This window comes from Trachurus trachurus, assembly GCF_905171665.1.
Source record: "Trachurus trachurus genome assembly, chromosome: 6".
NCBI classification, from domain to species: Eukaryota; Metazoa; Chordata; class Actinopteri; order Carangiformes; family Carangidae; genus Trachurus; species Trachurus trachurus.
The window spans coordinates 9240051-9258621 of record NC_139897.1 but is presented as its reverse complement, the minus strand read 5'-3'; the positions used below and the strand labels follow the sequence as shown (position 1 = coordinate 9258621).

At 40.0% G+C, this 18571-nt stretch overlaps 1 protein-coding gene across 1 annotated transcript in view; it reads right to left on the bottom strand.

The window, feature by feature from the left end:
- kcnq1.2 (potassium voltage-gated channel, KQT-like subfamily, member 1.2) overlaps positions 1–14243 on the bottom strand; it is a gene marked incomplete at its 5' end in the record, with an annotated part of 165027 nt that extends 150784 nt beyond the window's left edge. Inside the window, one exon of the mRNA XM_083974225.1 lies at positions 13744–14243. Within this exon, the coding sequence (XP_083830351.1) occupies positions 13744–14243 (500 nt within the window). The remainder of the gene's footprint in view (positions 1–13743) is intronic.
- Positions 14244–18571: the final 4328 nt, after the last annotated feature.

Here is an 18571-nt window from a genome sequence, read left to right as displayed (position 1 = left end):
TTTACTCGCTGCATTTAGAAACGACAATCACCAGCTCACTGTTGTGTGTCTCTGCCGCTCAGAGTTTTCGGGCTACCTCCCTGTTTATCCAGGATCATTTGAAATATTTTTTTTTTTTTTTTTTTTTTTTTTTTTTCTTTTTTTAATAGTGCCATATAGTGAAAAGACATACAGTTACTACGGACAAACTACAAAGGTGCAACGTGGGTGATTAACAAATAACAATATCATACCAACAAGACTTCAAATAGGCAAACAGAGAAGAGACAAGAACAAAACAAGACACATATATACTTATGATAATGGTAATAAAGTTAGTAAATTTCATAATAAATGAAAGAAGAAAAGAAAAAAAGAAGGATATAGCTATATCATGAAGAAATAAATACAAATAGAATGCGAAAATGAATAATCAAAGGTAGGTAAAGATTTAGGCTATTTTTCTCTTGTGAGAGTGTGTGTGTGTGTGTGTGTGTGTGTGTGTGTGTGTGTGTGTGTGTGTGTGTGTGTGTGTGTGTGTGTGTGTGTGTGTGTGTGTGTGTGTGTGTGTGTGTGTGTGTGTGTGTGTGTGTGTGTGTACACATGTGTGAATGACTTCTTGTGTAAGATTGCAGAGAAAAGTACAGAGGGGATGAGAGTATGCGATGGAAGCATGAGATGGAGGTGGGGACAAGGGGGAGGAGACAGATGAGAGACAGGAAGAAGCAAAATAGTCTCGTAAGAAAGGATAGAGGGTAACATTGTTTTAGATCCCCAGCATGCCCCGGGGGCCAAGACCTCCAGGGTGGGAGGAGGGCGGGACTGGAGGGGTATCAATTAATTAATCATTCTTTCTCTTTTCTTTTCTTTTTCCCTTCCTTCCCTGATTTGGGTTTATTTTGTTTGTTTTATTCTTAAAATATTAGATTCGTTTTGATTATTCTTACCTCTCTCCATCACATTAATTATTGCGTACTTTGGGCTGCCACCAGACCCGAGGGAGGTGGCCAGTCCGTTGTAAGTCGGTTCCTTTTAGAGTGGAACCCACCCCTACGGGAGGGTTCCACTCAGGTTGGTCCGAAGGGCAGTTTTTATGATTGGAGAGGGTTACGATCATGTTCATGTCTTATCCAAAAGCAGTCATATCCGTCAATCTTCCCCCCAGTCCCCCAGCCTACCCATCCCTGGAGCCCCTCAGCTCCCGTGGGCAGCCGAGATGGTCCCCCACCTCTGGCATCGAGGGAGGTAACTAGGTGACTAAATAAATGCACGAATGGAGGGAGGGGGGGACAGGAAGGGAGGGCAGAGCAGAGGGTGAAATAATTAGGCAAGAAAAAAACAAAAACAAGGAGTGAGAATGATGAGAATAGAATAGAGGGTGGGAGTGAAAATGAAAGTAGAGAGGGGAAAATTGATGCATGTACTGTAGTGTAGTGGGCTGTTGGCTCGGTGTACATACAAAAGAGAAAAAATAAATCAGATAAAAATTAATTAATGCAAAATAATAATGATAATAATAATAAAAATAAATAAATAAAAAAAAAAAACATCAGATAGATAGATGAGCAAACACATAGTTTAAACATGTAACATTTGCAATACCCACCCCCCACCCCCCATCACCCCATCACCCCTCACCACTCCAGCCCCCCCTCCCACCTCCTCCCCTATCAATGACATACTGTATGTACATACTTCCCCCCCCCCCCCCCCCCCCTCCTCCTCACTCTCCCTCTTTTGGATGTGTGTGGAATCTTTGTACGTTTACGTGTGTTAATGGTATGTGTGATGTGGTTGATCATTTGAAATATTAACCATCTGTGTGATGTGTTGCTTTAATTGCTTGAAGTGTTTGTGAGGTCACCACGACCTCCTGCCTTTGACCACCAAATATGCAAAACTCTAAAATGACTCCCTAAATAAATTCTGGAGAAATTTCTTTCACACAGCAAAAACCATGTTTTGTAAGGTCACCACGGCCTTGACCTTTGACCCCTTACGTGTAATCAGTCAATCCTTGAGTTCCATTGAACAATGTTGCCAATTCTGAAGTTCCATCAAGACATTACTGAGATATTATGTCCACGAGACTGACACAGACAACCCAAAAACAATCACATTTCTTTGTTGTTGTTGATTCCCAGTTAGCTATATAGCTTTATGTGTTTTATATTTAATTGTCTAATACACTATTTTGCCACTATGTTGTCTATAAGTTTTTCTGACAATGATGTTTTGACTGAAACCTTCAATTGCATTCACACTTTTTCACGGTGCCACTTTTTACCTGGATTAAATTCACTCTTTTTGGCCTTTTTGATGTGTTTTCACCTGAATGGGACAAATTATAAAGAAGATATGTAGATTTTTACTACTGAAAACCATTTTTCCACAGACAAATCATCCAACCCTTCTGTGTTTGACACTGGGACATACACTGGAGAATTATACTATTTACTATAAATTAAAAGAGTCAAGAGATTTACTAACCAGTTGTCCTGCACGAATGTCAAGGTACTTTGTCAGTTTTTCTTTTTGTCATCAATCTGCTTGTATTAACAGCTTGCAGGATGTTTCCACGTCTCCTAGCAACATTGAAACATACCGACAAGACCGTCCATCTGTCAGTGTATATACATAGTCTACAAATATAGCCATGCGAGTGGGACATCCACCACCAGCTCACCTACATGAAGGCAGAGGACATGGAAAAGGAAAGAGGGAGAGGGGGGGGTTGAAGTGGGGGAGGAAGGTAAGGCTGAAACCAACAGGTATTTAACAGCAATACATTTGCTGATTTATTTTCTCAATTTACTGTTTCATCTGCAATCTATCTTTATACGTGTCCTCCCAGAGCCTGAGGAACAGGCCAGAGACATTCAGTTTGCTATCACACATCACAGCCTCGGACTGGAGAAGCCAAAAACAGAGAAAGTCTCTCCACAAAGTGAACAATAAAATCAAAGTCCTACAAACCGATTGATTGTGATAGTGACATCCTATATTTGTTTATTTTTATGTTCATTGCTTTTCTTAAAATCAAATTCACCTAAAAAATCTGATTGTTTGCTTTTATTTTTTTTAAAGTGAGCATTACTTGCATTATTTTTGCAACTTCAGAACATTTAATCCCAGCTACTTTATATCTTTATTAATTTTTTTATTTACCAACTCTGTTAAAAGGTGTATTTACTTCTTAAGCCACTGCTGTTAATGTACTTGTTCACTGGTTCATTCTAAATTTTCAGAGTCTTATGAGCGGCTTTGCTGAGTCTTCTCTGACCATGCAGGACTAAGAGCAGAATCTGTTGTGTGCATTTTCACCATCCCAGAAATAATCCACAGAACACGTCTTTTAAGTGCTTTTACATGACATATCATAAGTGTTTGCATGCATCATCATCATCATCATCACGATCAGGCTCACTTTAAAAACACAGCAGTGGGTGCATTATGATGCTGTGTACTACAAGCTGGATTACATGCCATATGCTGGGAGAGTTATGTAAGTGTCTGTTGTTTATCATTGTTCATGGAACATACTAAATAATGCGGAAACATATATATTCCAGGAAATGCAGAGACTACCACACTTCTGGTTTGATCTATACCGGTAATTTCTAAATTATCAAGAGTATCCCCAAAAGAGGAGTGTTTGAGACACCCAATTTAGACTCACCTGTATATTCAAACACATGATCCAAATTTCTAAGGAGGCGGAGTAGAGGGTGTGATACTGTATATTAAAAAGATCTTGCTCATTTCTGGTCACTCAGGTGATAGAATAAGCAGAATACAGAGTGGGGTGATGGAGGGCAAGACTCCTAAAGGAGGATTCCCCTTGCACACACACTGTAACACATTGACCAGATGGGACAGTGATTTTATTCAAAGGATTAGTTCTCACTACCCCTCTCCACAATCCACCCCCCTTCCTCCCTTGGATTGTTTTTTAAAACTCAAATACAAGAAAAATGCAGAGGCTTCAGAGCACAATGTCCTCAGTGTAGACCCAAACCTACAGTATGAGGAAAGCAGCCATCAACAGGGGTGAGCTGAGGTGACATCATCTCCTCTGCCTTACTACGGGTTCATGGAGTGTACATGTCACCTCAACCAGACAAAGATATAAAACAAGGCATCCCACTGTTGGAGTGAGGATCAGATTTTGGTTTGGTCTTCTCTTTGCTCTGGAAATAAATTATAATTAAACTAAATTCAATTGAAATGAACAGCATGTGTTGTGTTGATAAAATGGTTCAGCCTTTGACTTTGAAAGCAGCCAATCACATCTTGGGGGATGTTGGAGTGCCGACTGGGGTAGCCAATGAGATTCCATGGTTAGACACGCCCTTGGTGCCGTGTCCTCGACATATGGGAGTGAAGGATTTCAGATGTGTATGACATCTAAAAACTAAGCTCAGAGCCAATCCAACCCCCTGTAGAGTGTACATCTCACTAAAAGCAAACGATTCCACATGCAGGCCGCGACATAAAAGCAGGAGCAGGAGAGCTCACCAGTGAGGAATGAGCCAGTCATGTCAAAGCTGTCTTAGTTCTCAATTTTAAATATGATTTCAAAAATACAGGATTAACAAGATGTTTTTTCAATCAATTTTTTTTTTTTTACAACATACAGAATAAATGTTTTTTATTTGTACTATTATTTGTATTTGGTATTTAATAAAAGTAATAGAGGGCCACCTGGAACCCTCTGCTTAACCTACTCCCATCACAACCCAACCCCAGATAATTAATGGATGGATGGATGGATGGATGGATGGATGGATGGATGGATGGATGGATGGATGGATGGATGGATGGATGGATGGATGGATGGATGGATGGATGGATGGATGGATGGATGGATGGATGGATGGATGGATGGACAGACTCTGAGTTACACTGAACTACACTTCATTGCTTCATCAGTCTTTAGTAGAATCTACAGATGTTCCTTCTGTGCCATCTAAATTTTTTCAAGTTCATGAAACATATAATTTCAGTTTTCATCTGTGTCTGAGTTTTGGGAACTTGTTCAGACAAATGAAATGTATAGCCATTTGTTAACGGAAAAAAAATATTGACATTAAAATATCTGATGGAGCTGTTGAATTCTGCTGGCTACTAAAAACTAACATTCTCAGCTTTAAAAAACAAATTTCCCACGATTGTATGCAAATGAACACACTATATAACAAAACATTGATATTCTTAATCATCAGTGCATGAAAATCATGCGTGCAGATCTTTCCACTGTGGTTATCTCAGCATTCACTGACCTGAAGTGTGCAACGACTGATCAGTGGGACCAACTACTTGTTACATGTTGCTAGGCTCTCAGGCAGTGGCATTATCAAAGACCAGTCAGCCAGAGTCAGAACAAAGCTATGTCAAGTCAACTCAAAATCCTTTCCCCTTGTGTTGAAATAAGATCATTTTATTAGGATAAGTATAAATATGATGTCACGGTCATGTAGGTCCTTGACCAGGTCATGTAATCTGTTTCCCTTCAGCGTATGGGACTTGGCATTTGTTTTGTTTTAAAGGGATAACGGTGCACTGCAATATCCGCAGGACTCCAAACACTGTGCCAGAAATGGGATGAATGCCATAACTGACTAGAAAGGATAATCAACAGCAGACTGCAGCAAATTCTATATTGTATGTATCAGCATAGTATCTCTTCAAATTTTTGATTGGCATTAAAGAGACCGAAATGGAATATTTGTTGTTCACACAACTTCTCAAGTACATCAGCAGGGTCAGACTGATCAAGAGTTTTGTTTTTGTTTCATGCCAAGAATTAAAAAAGAAAATCAAAACCTGTGTGTCTGTCTGAAGATTGGAGTCACAAAATTAAATAAATAACACAAAACACACAGCCCTGATAAAACCACTGCTAAAACCTGACTGTAATGATTTGAGATGCTGCATTTAGTCAGGCTGTGTGAAGATACTGTAACTAGACAGCACAATTCAGCATTTTTCCAATGTCATATCCAAAAGCATTCTGGATTGACACCCCGGGGAGGTGTCTGCTGCAGACAGGACTGGGTCACTCACTCACGACCATTAGCCAACCTTATGTAGCCAGGCCAAACCCCTGGGATCTGATTAAAACAAAACATCTGGGGCTTTAGTGAGAATTACTGACTGCAGATCCTTCCAGCTTCACTAAAATAAGTCCAACATAGAGCCACACCAAACCCTCCACTCAATCAACAGTGAACCTAAGGCAATATAAGCTTAGTAAACACCACCTACATACAGACTGGTCTCAAAAGTGTGGTTAATGAGACATGTTTACACTTGAAAGTGAATATGATGACGACGAGTAACATTTTGGCAAATTTGCCTATTGCCATATTCCCTATAGTCCTAGGGGTAGGTTCATTACCTTTAATTATCAGTGCATGTTGTTTTGAGATCTGCGGGGCAGAGACGCGAGCTGCTCAGCGAACACAACTGAGGTAACAGTACAGGTCCCCTGTCCCTCAAAACTCATCAAATATACAATCCAAAAACTCCAAAACGCTCTCATGGACAAGTTGTGACCTGTACATTCACCACGCTATGAAATAATCATGTAACATTACGAGACAGAGTTGTTTTCGAGGCAAATGCATAGCCGGAACTACATTCCAGACATGGCTACTGGGCGGAGTGATTTCAAAAGCACAAGTACTAGTTCCGAGTATTTGCTTCGTGTGTTGTAATGTTACATAATTATTTCATAGCGTGGTGAATGTGCAGGTCACAACTTGTCCACGAGAGCGATTGTGTATTTGATGAGTTTTGACGGACAGGGGATCATACCATGTTAGCTGAGCACCTCACATCTCTGCCCCACGGATCTCAAAACCACACCGATATTTAAAGGTAATGAACCTACTCCTAGGACTATAGGCAATATGGCAGTAGGCGAATTTGCCAAAATGTTGAACTATCCCTTTAAGGTTTTGTTAATTTCTTAATGGTTCTTGTGCTTCTCAAGGTGATCTTCTCAAGAAGATGTTGTCACTGTTCCTTCTTACATTCCATAGTAACCTGATTCCTTGGTGTGTTAGTGTGTCTGTTTCAGTTTGGACATAAGTGGAGAAAATATGTATGTACTCATCATCATATTCACTTTCAAGTGTAAACATGTCTCATTAACCACACTTTTGAGACCAGTCTGTATGTACTATAGGTGATGTTTATTAAGCTTATATTGCCTCATTTTTACAAGAAAGCTATCCCTCAGGTGTCCAGTCCACGGTTCATTAAGATCCGTGACAAACCAACTTAACCTTCTGGTAACAAAGGATGTAGAAAGTTAAGATGATTACAGTAAGTAGTCTCATATTGCAGCATTTGCCTTCAGTCGCTCTTATGTAGATGGACATATGAATGAAGGTGTGTCAATAGTGTCATCAGGTTTACAATAACTGTTGGGATTCTCAAACAAAACTACCCTAAACATCAAACAATGGAGACATCCAACATCATAAAGTGAACATTCAAACCAATTTAGTCTCACAAAACCATTACCATGTGTTATTATTAGTGCCAAGTAGCCATTTGTAATCTCTCTGCCAATATTACCACAAAACAAAATCCAAAGGTTACACAATTCCACAATCAGCTCAAACAAATATTATATTTCAGGCTGGGAGAACTTTCTACCACAATCCAACTGTATTTTCAGTGTTTAGTGTAAACTACCAAACAAGCTACCTCCACAGCAAACATCATGAGATCCAAAGATCCAAACCACTCACTTTCCTCTAAGTCAGAGTCACATATTTCTATTTAAAACTGTCACTTACCTCTCACATTTGAGTAAAAATTTGCGTTCTATTTAAATCAGTGATGCTATGCATATGCTGGTGCAATACTGCTAATGCTGCAGCTGATATGACTGCTGAGGAAGGTCATTTAAGGAAAACACCTGCATTGAGTCTAAGGTTATATCAGAGTAGACATTGTCCATACTGTTTGTAAAATATGTTCCTTGTTAGTCCGATTACTTTACTTCCTGTTTAAAAAATTTCTCTCAGTTTAACATTTCTCTGTTCTGAAGCTTCTTCTTGGGGTATTGCATGAGGAAAGGAGCTTGTGACTTTGACAAGCACAAAGTTCAACCTAAAAGCATGCAAATTGCCCTGGACATGACTGCTAGCCCTAACACCCCCCACCCCCTATCCCATCCATGGAAGAGCTTAGGGTGGATTACACCACATCAGCCACCAGCCACAAACATGGATATTCCATCCTGGCTTAGCCATCAGCTTGTCCACCAAATACTTGGAAAATAGATGTAAATCTCCTTACAGGTTGGAGGGCAAGATGAATGAAAAGAGAAATAGTTGGGAGGGGTGTCAGACAGCAGTGACAGTGTCATTCATAAGTAACTTCAACAAATATGTCAGGTTCAGCATCATCAATATACATAACCAAAGTGCAGTGGCCTAAACTTCTGAGTTTAATTCAGTTGGAGATTCATGCGCCATTGTAAAGAATATGGTCACAACACGACAACAGTGCTACAAGTTTAAAAAACACCACTAAAAATTCAAAGGCCAAGACAATGTAGTGATGGTAGCATTTCACAATCACAATCGATAAATAAAAACATTGTTATTTCCAATTCAGGCTGCAATGATTATTTATGGGAATAAAATCAATATGTTTGCCCACTATTGAATCAAAGAGACTATAATATCTAATAGGGGTGCGCAATTAATCACAAGGTAAAATGTGGTAAGGTAAAAACCCTGGCCAAATCATGTCCTAAAGATCTAAAGGGACATATTTGCTTGGTTCAAGACTCAGGGGGGGGAAAAATCACATACTCACATTTATGTTAGTTGTGTAAAAATGAAAAGCAAAAATTACTATTCCAACTGAAATCACAACTGCATATGGCAATCACAATATCTGTACATAAAATTGCAAAATGATGCTTTCTGCTTATTTTGCAGCCTTATTATTAAATTGAGTACCATGCATTTGGGGTGTGACAAAGAATGACATCTGAGATGGTCTGTGAACTGTGAGATACTTATGGACATTTTATTTAGGCTGTATTGACTACACAATTCTGGTTTAATAAACTGAAGCTTTAAATTATTTGGTGTAAAAAAAAATAAGGCTTTAAGAAGTTATTTACATATCTAAGTATTAGGCCTACATCTAACAAGCAAAAATAACATAGCAAAAAAAACCACAAATGTGCCAGTGCCAGGTGACTAAAAGTGCAAGGTGAAGTGACTTAATAACTGCCTTTACCTGAAAAAATATTCCCCAGTGCTAACTTACTACTAACTAACTAGAGAAATGAGAGCGAGCCATACAGTGCTCTTCAGTCAGTCAGTAATCTCTTGTAAGCAGATATCCAACAAGAGGTTTCCTTTCTGCATAGATGTAGGGGAAAGCCTGGAAGCTGAGGATTCACTATAGCCATTTCAATAATCTGCCCAGATATAAAAATACACAACAGAACCAAGTATTCCAAACAACATCTGGCCTGCTGCATATTCACGAGGATAAACAGGTGCAATGCTTTCTCCGCGGCAAACGGGTTGCGGTGTGATGACGTTACAGCGGAAATGACCTTGATCAGATACACCATGTATGATTGCAAACAAGGATAATTTAAAGAAATGAAGGATTAAACCAGAAATTTGGGCTCACATTTTCTTCATGGTTTGACTTAGACATTTTTGTCTCAAATGCAAGTAGACGTTTTCTTCAGTAAGAAAGTGAACTGTGAGACTTGGGTGGATAAGAAGACTGAGAGGTATGGCTGTAATCTGCTTTCAGTCTGAGAAGGGCATTTGGAAATCATCAGGACATAAATGTTTATTCCCTTTGGTTATGTAAAAGACTCAGATGGAGTGGCCTAATTGTGAGGGGGATCATTGTCCCAGGTTGTCTGTGAGCTGGTGAGTCTGCATGCAATTGCATAAGACTCTTTTCGGACACATGTTCACATATACCGCACCAAGTCCAAGGGATTTCTACCCATTTCTGTCCATCACCTTTGGGGATTGGACATATGTGACATTTAATATATTATATGCATTTTGTGGCATATCATTTAAATTAACCACTCACTGCTTATTGTTATGACATAAAGTCTAAAATAGTAACCATGTCTTCTTAGATTTGATTGAACTATTTACTGATACACCACTTATATGAAATTAATATCATATTTACTCTGCTGCCAAATGCGGTTTCTAGCCAGCAGCAGCCATCATCGTCTTCATAATATAAAAGGAAAAGTGGGCTATGGTGAAATGTGATCAGAAAGTGACAGGCCGGGCTGGGGCTAGCTGGTCAGCATGCTAACTACAGTAGAAAAGAGTGTTCCACTGATGGAGACAGCTGTTGGCGAGTAAAGGAATTAACTCAAAAACTTTTCTTGAGACTAAAGCAAAAAAGCAAATCTAATGAATACCTCAATGCTCTTACACTATGTGTACATTGTGCATAGATTCGTCAGGGTTGCTTAATCTCTATTTTGTAAATGGTGTGTGTCCTATTTATGGTACCTGTTGATTGGACAGATGTTTTGAAGCAGCCAGATGGGGTGTTGAGATGAGCCTTTATGAGTCAGTGTTTTGAGTATTTCCTTTCATTGTTTTATGCAATCCAACCCTCTGCATGTGTGTGATCTTATAGACGCATGTCTGTGTGTCTGCAAACATGCAAACATGTACTGGCAGTGTGTGTGCTGAAATTGCTGCCAGTGGTGGAACTGTTGCTGATCCGCACACAATAAAGGTAGTGATGAATAAAGCAGCCACCTGTGTCTGTGTGTGTGTGTGTCATCCTATTGTGGAGCACGGCTATTAGGGCTGTCATGAGTGCCGCATACGGCCCTTTATGCGTCCCTTCTCCCCTGCCAATCTCTAAAGAGGCCAGGAGAATAGATGGCCACCAGTGATAGCCATCGACAAGTAAGAGTTACTTAAAGGAGTGTCAGCGGGAATCAGTCAGAAGGGTTTAATACTAAATGAAGGACAGGCTCGGGTTCTCTCTCCTCTGTGAGGGGAGAACATTAGAGCCTCAATTACTGCTGGGACGGATTATCAGCAATGCATGGCACACAAAACACACAAACAACCAGTAGAATTGAGAATCACTGCAGGGTTTCCATCCGTCTGTGCCTGACAAAGGTATTATTTTAATGAGATGGAGAGACTAATTCAGCCTCTCTTCATGCACAATTTCACACTGACACAGCTGAAAAGTGTTGGGTGTACCTACTATTTCTAATGACTTAAAGTTAGTCTGGGATGTTAAAATAATTAAATCCTTTGGAAAGCAACTAAGTTAAAGAACTGTAGAGATAAATGTGTTTGTATCAGGGATGATTTGTAGGAACGGAGCATCCGAGAGGTTGAAGATGTCAAAACTGTTGCCAGGAGTTGCACAGTAAAATAAACAATGTCATGTGTATTTTTAGTCAGAGTTGCCTAACCGCTGAGTCATAACCAAAAAGTGAGATGCACTACATTGTGAGCAAACTGATGACGATCATAATATTTCAATGAGAGGATAAACTTGTGATTTCCTTGGCCACTGCCCACTCACACCACAACAAGATTATCGTCTAACTTGTACCTTTTTTAATTCATCCTTGACTGCACATTTTGAAAAAATATAAATATTTGGTAGCCACATGTGACCACAGCGTCTATGTTTCTGCAAATAAAATAAACAGGAAAACAGGATGCAAAAAAAAAAAACTTGTTTTGCAACAGGTCACAATATTTCAAGTCTCATTAGCACAAATTACCATACAAAGTCCTAAAATGTCAAAAATGTTACGTCCTTATGACCCTACATCAAAGGAGGTTATATGAGTTGGTAAATGCTGCTAAGGTAATAAACAAGAAAGTCAAGTTTTGTAGCTACTGTGGTGGTTATTAGAGGCCAGTGGTCAATATGCACCATGTGGTTTAGAGTTTGTACATAAAATAATCTTATTTAAAGGGGAACTATGCAAGTCCAGACACCTTTTCTCTGTTTTGCTAACCCTCCTCCCAGCCATGTGTATTTGTTTTCAACAAAACTGGCAAGAAAGCAATCCATGGAGTGGTGGATACTGTTATTTGCATGTGTAACTATAGCAGCAGCAGTGGCAGCAGCAATAATCCTCCTAACATCCTTTTAGAATGAGTTGGTAGAAAGATGAGGATGCTGTATTAGCATGTTTCTATTCTGCCTAAATCTGTAGATATATGGAAAATACATTTTAAAAGTCCACTGTGGTTGTGGGGCTGCAGTACAGTGCAATTAAATAATTCCTTGAAACAGAGCTCTGAAGCCTTCACACCGCCACAGTGCCGGAATGAGTTTCTCTCTCTTTTGACTTACTGTATGATGCAGCTGGGTGTAAACAGAGCAGTTCACTAGAGGCCTTTCAACTTAACTATTATTATCATTCATATTTTGATCTAAGCTGCTTTAAATCCATGGGCTCAGGGTTTACTATGATGTCTAGGGCTAAATTGTGGGACACTTGGGAGATCATGCAAGATCCTGCCGTCACATGCTTGGGTGTTTATTCTTGGCCTGGAAATTAATTGTGGCCTTGGAAGAGTTTTGTTTAGATTTTTGAAAAAATGTAAGATAATTGTAACGGTGCTCTTACTGCAACACAATAATCAAAACATATTGTTCCATAGTTGTATTCACCGTAGGTGATTTATTAAACTGGAAACTTTCTGTGATACAAATATTTATCCAGTGTGCTAAACACGTTTGAATTAAAGCTTAAACTAGCACTGGGTAGTGTTCAAAAGAGAATAAAAGATTCTATTTGGTTTCTCATACATTAATCAGATATTTAATAGTCTTCGCAAAAAAGGTGATGTATGAATTAAGTTTAAAAAAAAGTTTGATTATTTTCCAGAACGAGCATTAGATTACATGGTTTCTACCACTCATTCCAACACAAAAACAATATATTATCCCAAACAAATTGTGAAGCACAGTCTTTTCCCATCATTCCACCCTGCTAAAACACTCTAGCTTAATCATAGTCTGAGCTCCGACAAAGGAGAGACGACATTCCTAGGTGACAGTTAATAAAATGACTCATTCAAGTTATGTGTCAACTGTAGGTCAGTGCGCTCTTCTTGCAGGTCATCTTAGCAGCATCAAGAAGGCAGCTCCATGTTTCATGCATGAGGTTGCTGGTTTGATGATGGTTGAAGAGCAGAAAAGAGCAGGCTCATCAAGGCCAGAGGTGTGGTTGAACAGATCACACTGACCTGCTTCTGTTGGGCTATCTTAAAACAAACGCTGACAGCCAGCAGGCCACAGACACCTCTACTTGTGTTACTGTGAACCAGAACCTAATACTGGAAAGGAGCTGCCCTAGATGTAATTAACGAGAGAGGGATTGGCGCTAAGAGACATCGCGCAGACCTGTGTCGCTTGGCTTAAGAGGCACTTGACTTTTGTTTGAATTTTTTTTTTTAACGGTTCTTAGCCCTGACATTAGAGTTAAGCCTTATCAGGTTTAGTTTTATTTAGTTTGTCAAAGTTTGTGGACTGTGTTTTGGATTTTATGCTGCATTGTTTTCAGGGAGAATGTTTCTGTATGTGCACTTATGGAATTAACTTACTTTATAGAGTCTATTTATTATAATTCATCCGTTAAAGCTTTAAACAAGGTCGTCATAAACTATGATCAGGACATCTACTGATCCTGCCAAACTGACCTGAAGTCTGTACTGTACACAGAACTAGACAGGTACTCACACAAGGAAGTGGTAGAGGAAGCATTTCAGTCCAGCAGGTCTCTCTAGGAAGTTGTAAACATCCCCCTGCATGCTAGTCTTGGTGTAAGGGCTGCGGAAATCCTTTTGGTGATGATGCAGCCAGCTCGAACGAGGGAGAGGTGGTGGGACAGAGGTGATAGACGGCTGGCTGTGTATCGTCTGCTGCGCTGGGTCCTTTGTGTCTGCAGGCGGACAGCAGGGAATGCCTGATCCATTATTCACCGCTGTGGGGTCCAGTTCCAATGAAACAGGAGAGTAGTGGCTCCTGTCGGGTGCAAGAGCCCGTACGGCAGTGCTGCTGGTTGGAGTGCCGGTGGAGGCTGCTAGGTCAGCGTCCATGTCCTGGTCCAGGCTGAGGCTGAGGCTCGTGCTGGCGTATCCATTGGGACTGCAACTAATGAAGGAACTCCCCATCCTGCTGCCGTAGTCGCGCTGCACATGGCACGTCATGTGGAAGGAGCGCGCCCGTCTTTCCCCCATGTTGCCCCCACAGGGTGGTCTAGCTCAGAGAGGTCCAAGGACACTTAAAGTTCTGGAGGGTTCTGGAGATTGTAGGTGCAGGCAGGGTAAAACACCTGGCTGGGCACACCTAGCTACCTGCTGCAGACAGGAGTTCTGTCTGCTGAGCTGCATGTGCGTCCATACCTGCAGTGGAAGAAATGACATGAGTCATGGAGATAGTAGCCTTCCCCACCAGCAATGATCCTGCTAAACTAACGTCTGTCATAGTCATAGATGTTGTAAACGTTTGTTTGCCTAATCAACACTACTTTGCTATCATACAAATACAGTGACGGTGATTTCATACTCTATGTATTTTCTTTACAGGGGGTGTATTTCCAAAAAACATTTAGTTTAGTTTAGTTTATTATCACAGGACAGTGTACAATACCATTAATCAATTTTAGAACAATGAAGAGATGGTTGTACCAGATTTAGCCACTAGGGCTAATTTCCATCTGTAGTCCCAACATAAAACTCACAATACAAATTTCTTTTAATTGTGTGAGTAGTAAAGCGGTGAAGGTTGCCAAAAAATACATTCAATGGTTGAAAGATCTTGACAGGAAGTGACTTGCTGTTTTCATGACTAAATTCTTAATACCATCAGATAAGAGTCCCACAAATACTAAAGGTGTTTCCCTCTAACATGTTACTTTTGAACTATAGCCATATTAGGATCAAAAACCTGTTGTGCTTATAGGTCACTGATGCCAGTTAGGGGTTTTCATCGAGTAACAGTCCTAGTTCTGACTCTAACCTGCTTCTACAGCATGTACCACACCAGGGTGTGTTGCTGAAGCTAAAAGAAAAGAAGGAAAAAAAGAGGGGGATTTCCATTTCTATGAACTTTTGCAAATGATTATGGGTTCTGACACTGTGACTTATGACCTGTAAGCATAACAAAAGCATAACTGGCACGTAATATTCCCAGAATAGAATCGTATGAGTTAATGTGGCAGCCATAGGTCAGTACACAAATCCGTTTCCGCCAGCTTTCTCTATTAGGATTTCATACTGTAAAAAAAACAACAACAACATCCTGTTGCGTCTTTGATGGGTGTCAACACCTGCCTAGTTCCCTATCTGGTTAAAGTGAAAAAAAAATAATGCACAACATGCACTTAACTCACATTTAGAGAAAATAATCCTGTATGTACACCAGCCCACAACACATTAAACCACCACAGTTGCATGACCTTCCTTTCTAGTTTCACAAAACATTGCCACATCACAAAAGCTTAATCGTCGTGCAACCGGACAAAAAGTAGACAGATTAAAGCAGTCGATGGCTGCAGCCCTGTGAGCCAAACACATTATTTAAAAACGCACATAAAACCAAATGCCAATCAAAAATTAAGAATAAAGGGAATAATTACTCATATCAAGAGTCTAAATTGTCATCAATATTCATTAATAATAAAGGGGATTCTTGGCCATTATTGAGGATAGTAATTGAATTTCCACTGATCAGCCACATAATTTAGACCACCTACAGGTTTTTAGGTTGTGAATTCTCTATATAGACAATACAGTAGCCTATATGCACACAGCCTATGAAGGGCGAGTATGTTAGTGGTTTCCTAAGGAGGTCTCAAACTTTTTGATCCCACTACACACTGTAGGCACACACCACCTGACATCAAGAGGTGATGATGCACAGCAGATGCAGAGACTCAGGTACAGTACCTATCAGTGCACAAACGGGAGCTGAAATCAGAAACACAACCTAAATATTAAGTGGAATGCAACTTACTGTAAATGACTTTTGCCTACAAATGGCAATGAAATAAGACTGTAACCGAGTCTGAGCCAGCGTGAAAACTTGACTAAAACATTTTCCGTCTGCAGTGTCCACGCCACGTTTGCGACTTACATCCCTTAGAGTATCAGTGGTAAGTAGGTGGGTTAGTGTCTTCTGTGGAAAGATACTGACCCAGGTAGTGTGATAGATGGCCGGATGTTGCCTAAATGGATCGGAAAAAGTCTCACGGGGTAAAAGAGGTGGGCTAATTGGAAGCAGCCAGCCCCGTCCATATCTGTCCTCAACTACGGATGGACTGATGACAGGAGCCACAGGCGCTCCTGTCTCCCTCTAGATAGAGTTTCTACCTTTAAAAACACACAGTCCTGAGACACACAATGAACCGTCATGTCTGCACAGGCTGCTGGGGGACTCTACAGTTACAGTATTGGGTGACTTTCCGTTATACTGAACCGACCCTGACTTACAGTAGTATCCGCAGCCTTCTATAAATTAAATAACCGCGTGTAGGCTAGAGTAAATTAAGCACCCCCCAAACAAATAAACTTTTCCTCAAATTATCAGCTGATCCCAACTCGACACTAGTCAAATAAGCATGTTTAATGAAGCTGCATAATCACGCAAATGTTATGTCAATGTTTGAATGAATTAATCCTGGACGCTACTGGTCGCAGCTGAGACACTGAAAAATTAAACAACAAAATTATGTCAAACCAAAGTGCCAAATCTTACCTGCGAGTCCAAAAACACGTCTCAAGTTGTTAACGGCGCCAAATATGACATTATCCCTGAAGCCAGACAAGTCCGTGATTTTTGTTTGTTTGTTGCTTTTGTGTTTGTTATTTATAATCTAAACAGGACCGAGTGGTAAATAAATTTAACTACAGAAATTACAAATGATCCCAGTCGCTCAGACACATGGGTAACACACTGTGAGCGCACAAGTCTTCAATCGGCTGCTGCCTGCAGGACCTGTCCCTTTGAAGTGCATCGCCGCCTGTGCCTGGACCAAAATGCTGCGTTCAAGGTTTACGGACTTTTTTTTGACACGACATGAGTGCTCAGCGGAGTGGTACCCTTGTAATGTTCTATTACTGTAGCTATTCAATGTAGGCTCAAGTATCCATTAGAGCAGACAAAATCAATTGGTTTGATCCCGACTCTTAAACCATATTAGCGAGTTTTTTGTGTCCTATAACCAGGATGATGGAAAACAGACACACAGAAATAAGACAAACTAGTGTCAGACATTTCTATACAGATTCCTATCTTTTACGGCCACGGTTTGTTTGATGCCAAATGTATCCCTACAATAGCCTACTTTAATTTAATTACTTTAAATATAATGAGCTGTATAAAAGGTATTTGTCAGCCTGTTTTTAAAGTAATAGGCTACAGATCACAAATAGACCTCCCTTACCTTATCTTAAGGTGTGTTGAAACCGGTTCCAGCCAAAAACAAGACCAATACCTCACTCTTGTGTTGCTGTGGGAGTGTTTTCGTGAGGGAAGCTATAGCCACAGGGCAATGTTTGTTTCCAACATCGGGGGAAATTGTTTTTTACGAGGATATTTGAACGTACCACACTTGCAAAAAGCGGCAGCTGGCAGAGGGACATCGGCTGGTCACATGTGGATACAGATAATACACCAGTGTAAATACAGATGATGAAGGGTTGTTGTCATTAATTCTTGAAATTACTTTTTCAAGAGTTGTTTCTGTATTACTTATGTATTAGCCTACTTACTGACATTCCATCATACTGCCTCATTATCCCCTTGCTCCAGCTGAGATGATTATTAAGTTTTACTAGTTCAAATGTGTCAACTCATTAAATATCCAAGTTGTATCTAAACTCAACATGTTTACATTTCAATCAAGGCTTTGTGTGTAAAAAAAATAATAATAATAAGGGGGGGGGGGGGGCTATTAAGTAATAAAGCAAGTTAATAGCCTTAAAAACATTACATACTGCATATTTTTCACACTATACAATTTTGTATCAAATAATTCAGGCCTTGAAGCTTAGATTTTGGCAAGATAATAGACACAAGTTGGGTACTATTGGTTTTTCTGATATGGTGCAAGTCTCTAACTCATTTTCAAAAACATGAAATGGAGTATAAACATGTTGTTTTGGGGCCCCTGAAGTTCTGGGATCACTGTAGACAGTTGACCCCCTTACCCACCCAGTTAGTAGCCCTGCCTTGATGAGCCTTACACCTGTTCACCTGCAGGAGGCACTAAAAATTCACCCACTCAGTGCAGAGTCAAACCCTTCACAATGCCATTGCCACATGCTTACCATTTGCCCTTTTGTTGGTTCCCATGTAGAACTGAACATGATACTGATAGTTACTGAAGGTGGATCGAAATGCATAAGAGTCCTTTTGCAGATTGTATTATCATATTCAGTCCCATATATCTTGGTGTCTAATGAAAATTCAATATTTTAAATTTACAATATTTGTGGCATTGTTTATACAATGGTCAAAGCATTCAGTATTCAGTGGAGTTACTGTATAGGCTACGAGTTTGAAG